Source organism: Cyanistes caeruleus, unplaced genomic scaffold (genome assembly GCF_971803275.1).
Source record: "Cyanistes caeruleus unplaced genomic scaffold, bCyaCae1.hap1.1 HAP1_SUPER_30, whole genome shotgun sequence".
Lineage (NCBI taxonomy): Eukaryota > Metazoa > Chordata > Aves > Passeriformes > Paridae > Cyanistes > Cyanistes caeruleus.
Genome location: NW_028256295.1, coordinates 1,188,619 through 1,192,648, shown reverse-complemented (window position 1 = coordinate 1,192,648; position 4,030 = coordinate 1,188,619). Strand labels below are relative to the sequence as shown.

The window sequence follows — 4,030 nt, the reverse complement described above, 5'->3', positions numbered from 1 at the left end:
CATTAGGAGTGATTCCCCTGAATATACCCTGAATTTCCAGCCTTGTCCCTCTGCCGCATGGCCACAAACCCAGGGCAGCAGGGCAGGGATGGCTCCTGGAGAGCCCCCAGGCACAGGCCTGGCTGCTCCTGGCACACTCAGACAGCACAGCTGGAGCTCAGGCAGGGACCTGGGTGAAGTTTTCACAGAGCAGGAACAAGGCTGGGTGACTCCCAGCCTCTCCTGATTTGTCACTACTACTTTTCTTCATGAACAGGTCTCCACGTTCAACCACAGCAAATGTCCAACAGCAGCTCCATCAGCCACTTCCTCCTGCTGGCATGGGCAGACACGCAGCAGCTGCAGCTCCTGCACTTCTGCCTCTTCCTGGGCATCTCCCTGGCTGCCCTCCTGGGCAATGGCCTCATCATCAGCGCCGTAGCCTGCAGCCACCACCTGCACAGCCCCATGTTCTTCTTCCTGCTCAACCTGGCCCTCACTGACCTGGGCTCCATCTGCACCACTGTGCCCAAAGCCATGCACAATTCCCTCTGGGACACCAGACACATCTCCTACACAGGATGCGCTGCACAAGTATTTTTTTTGGTTTTCTGTGCTGCAACAGAGTTTTCCCTCCTGACCATCATGTGCTACGACCGCTACGTGTCCATCTGCAAACCCCTGCACTACGAGACCCTCCTGGGCAGCAGAGCTTGTGCCCACATGGCAGCAGCTGCCTGGGCCAGCGCCTTTCTCTATTCACTGCTGCACACAGCCAATACATTTTCCCTGCCTCTGTGCCAGGGCAATGCCCTGGGGCAGTTCTTCTGTGAAATCCCACAGATCCTCAAGCTCTCCTGTTCACACACAAACCTCAGGGAACTTGGGCTCATTGCAGTCAGTGCCTGTTTAGCACTTGGCTGTTTTGTGTTCATTGTTTTCTCCTATGTGCAGATCTTCAGGGCTGTGCTGAGGATCCCCTCTGAGCAGGGACGGCACAAAGCCTTTTCCACCTGCCTCCCTCACCTGGCTGTGGTCTCTCTGTTCCTCAGCACTGGAACATTTGCTCACCTGAAGCCCCCCTCCATCTCCTCCCCATCCCTGGATCTGGCAGTGTCAGTTCTGTACTCGGTGGTGCCTCCAGCCCTGAACCCCCTCATCTACAGCCTGAGGAACCAGGAGCTCAAGGCTGCAGTGTGGAGAATGATGACTGGATGGTTTCAGAAACATTATACTGCTGGCCAATTCCTGAAAATCACTTGTAATAAAAGCCACCTTTGATATTTCTTATTGGTTTAATTTTGGAGGATCTTTTCTGTTGTTTTACTTATCAATATTGTCCACAATAAAATGTCATTATTTGTGCCATTTCTCATTTTTTTTCTCCCTCCACCTTCCTTGTGGTCACACACTGTGCCAATGAGGGGCTGTGCTCTTGATGGCTTTAAAGGAACTAAAGGATCTCCCAGCAAATTTTTCTCCAGAGATCCCCCTTTTGTTCCCTTCTCTGGAGCTGCAGCAGCAGTGTCTGTGTGCAGAGCTGGGGGCAGATCAGTGCTGGCACAGCAGCTGTGGCCAGGAGCAGCAGCACTTGGTGTTGCCAGTGCTGCTCCCATGCCACTGCCCCGCTGCCCTCCTGGCCCTGGTGTTGCTGCAGGGCCTGAGTGCTCTCGGGGCCGGGCACAGCCCTGGGGGTGGCAGTGCCGGGGCTGCAGCAGGGACAGGCCATGGGCACTGCTGGGGCAGCGCTGACGCCTCAGGGCAGGGCCTGGGGGCTCCAGGCTCCTTGCCCAGGCTCTCTCAAGAACACGGCCAGGCCAAAGCTCAGCACAGAAAACCCCCGTGAGCAGCCCCAGGCTGGCCGTGGGCAGGCTGGGGGCAAACAGCATGGCTGGGGCTCTGCAAGGTCCCTGGGGGAGATGGGAAGGAGCAGCAGAGCAGGGGCTGATCCATCCCCACTGCGCTGGACACCCCAGGGCAGCGTCCCAGAGCGTCCTCATGGAGCTGCAAACAACATCCCCCCTCTGCAGCCCTGGCCTCTCCCCCAGCTCAGAGAGGTGCCACATCCTTGCAGGCACATGTCATGAATAAAATCTCTCAAGAAATCCACCCTGGATAAAATACTGTGTTTAGTTATGTACAGTTAATGTTCTTATCCCATTTGTAAACCTTGTACCCCTTGTTTACTCCGATGGTTATTAGTAATGTTAATTACTTACCAGTTTCTGAAGTGTTTTAAAGGTTCTTATGAGACATTCCTGTACCCTTTCCCCTTACTTCCCTGCTACCTTGTAACAGAGCTGCTCCCATGGGGGCTAAATCCAACTAACAAAAGCGACCCATTAGAAAGGTATGCCACAGGACCAGACAACTCCCATGGTCACTGTGCCACACTAGAACAAAGAAACTCCCAGGAAGCTGTGTAACTGAGTAATATGCAAACTAAGGCATGCAGGACACCAAAACAATGAGCTAACAGAGGAATAAAAGGACAAGGAAACATATTCGAGCAAACTATGATGCAAGATCATCTCCCTGCATCACCTAAACCTGCTTAGAAACCATCTTCCTGCATCACCATGACCTAAGAGGTCTGGAAAGGACTGACAGCCCTAGACAGCAAACCAGAACAACAGGTCACTGGCTACTCTCATGAGGACAGAACCCCCAGCTCTACAGTGTGTGCTGCAAAGCTGAATTGTGTCTCCTCTTTGGAGCTGACAGTGTGGGAATGGCCGTGGTGCAAACAACCCCTTGGGCCCCCCACACCCCAAGAGCTGAATCCTAATAAAGGCATCAAACAGGAGTTTTGTCTCCTGGCCAATTTCTTTCAATTACCGTCTGCTGCACAGGCCATGGCCGAGGGGGCCTGGACCCACCCGGAGCTCCTCCCGGAGCCCAGCGGACTCCAGCTCAGCGGGGGCCGGCAGCGGGGCACGGCTTAGGCTCGGCAAGGTGTGAGCAGCCGTGGTCCGGCCCAGCCTCAGCCGGGGTCCCGCAGCCTCCCGTCCCCACCCGGTCACTGCTGGGGCCAGCCCGGCCCCGCCAGGCCAAGCCTGTGCGATTCAGCCCTTCTGGGACACAGGGCCAGAAAGACTTCAGCCCTGAAGCAGCAGGCTTTGAGTTCAAGCCTTGGGAAGCACTTGCCAAAGGCTTGATGGCAATTCATACGTTCATCAAGTCACCCCACTGAAAGTTATGTTTCTCGAATCTTCCCATGTCTCTCCCCCGATTGGTTGCAATTTGTCGCAGTATTTTGCATCTTTCCAACCCCAGTCTGTGTCTGGACCCATGCCCTCAGACTGCGCCCTCACACCTCCCCTAGATATTGTTCTGTCTGCCCCTAGTCCTGGTCTTTGCACTTTGCTCCTGTGCTGCGCAGGCTTTATGGGCCTCATCCCTACTTGATTTTCCTGTTCCAGTTGGTTCTGGGGACTCCAGCGAACCCGCTCCTTTAATTTCCTCCTCGGTTGCCTGGGTGTCAGGGGACCCTGAAGCTTTAAGGATTGTTGTGGCCACTGTCAGCACGACTGCAAGGGCCGCAGTGCAGCGGGGCCCGGCCCGACCGGCAGCCGGGTACCTCCTCAAAGGTGGAAGCAAGAGAGAGATTTCCCGGGCTTGCCTGTCTGCAAAATGTCAATCTCACCGAGGTGGATCCAGCTTTTTAAATGCTTTAATAGGTAGTCAGTTCCCACAGCTAGCCAGCTCTTGGATTTTGCTTGGCACAGAGGCAGCTCTCGCTTAGCAGCTCCTCTCAGTAAAATCATTTCCATGAGGGGCTTCTTCCCTGCTCACCAAATAGCAATTCATGCAAAAGCAGCACAAACTGTTCTTCCTGTCCTCCTATCTTTGCCAGAGAGTGCCTTTCAAAGGGATAATAATTGGGAGGGAGGGGGTTTACATTTTCCATTGCAAAGGAGCCTCCTGCCTCCCTTAGCAGGCCCCTGTCTTTCAAAGGAAGACACACACAGTCTCCTTTTGCACCTTCACTTGGCCCCAGCCACTCCTGATCATTTGAAGGAGCGGCTCAGAAGAAGGGGCTGCAATCCCC

The 4,030-nt window shown here is 54.5% G+C and overlaps 1 protein-coding gene across 1 annotated transcript; it reads left to right on the top strand.

Annotated features, from left to right (window-relative positions):
• Nucleotides 1-279: 279 nt before the first annotated feature.
• LOC147645250 (olfactory receptor 14J1-like) lies at nucleotides 280-1,260 on the top strand. The gene has a single exon (XM_086874761.1). It carries the CDS (start codon nucleotides 280-282, stop codon nucleotides 1,258-1,260), a length of 981 nt encoding a protein of 326 aa, XP_086730887.1.
• Nucleotides 1,261-4,030: the final 2,770 nt, after the last annotated feature.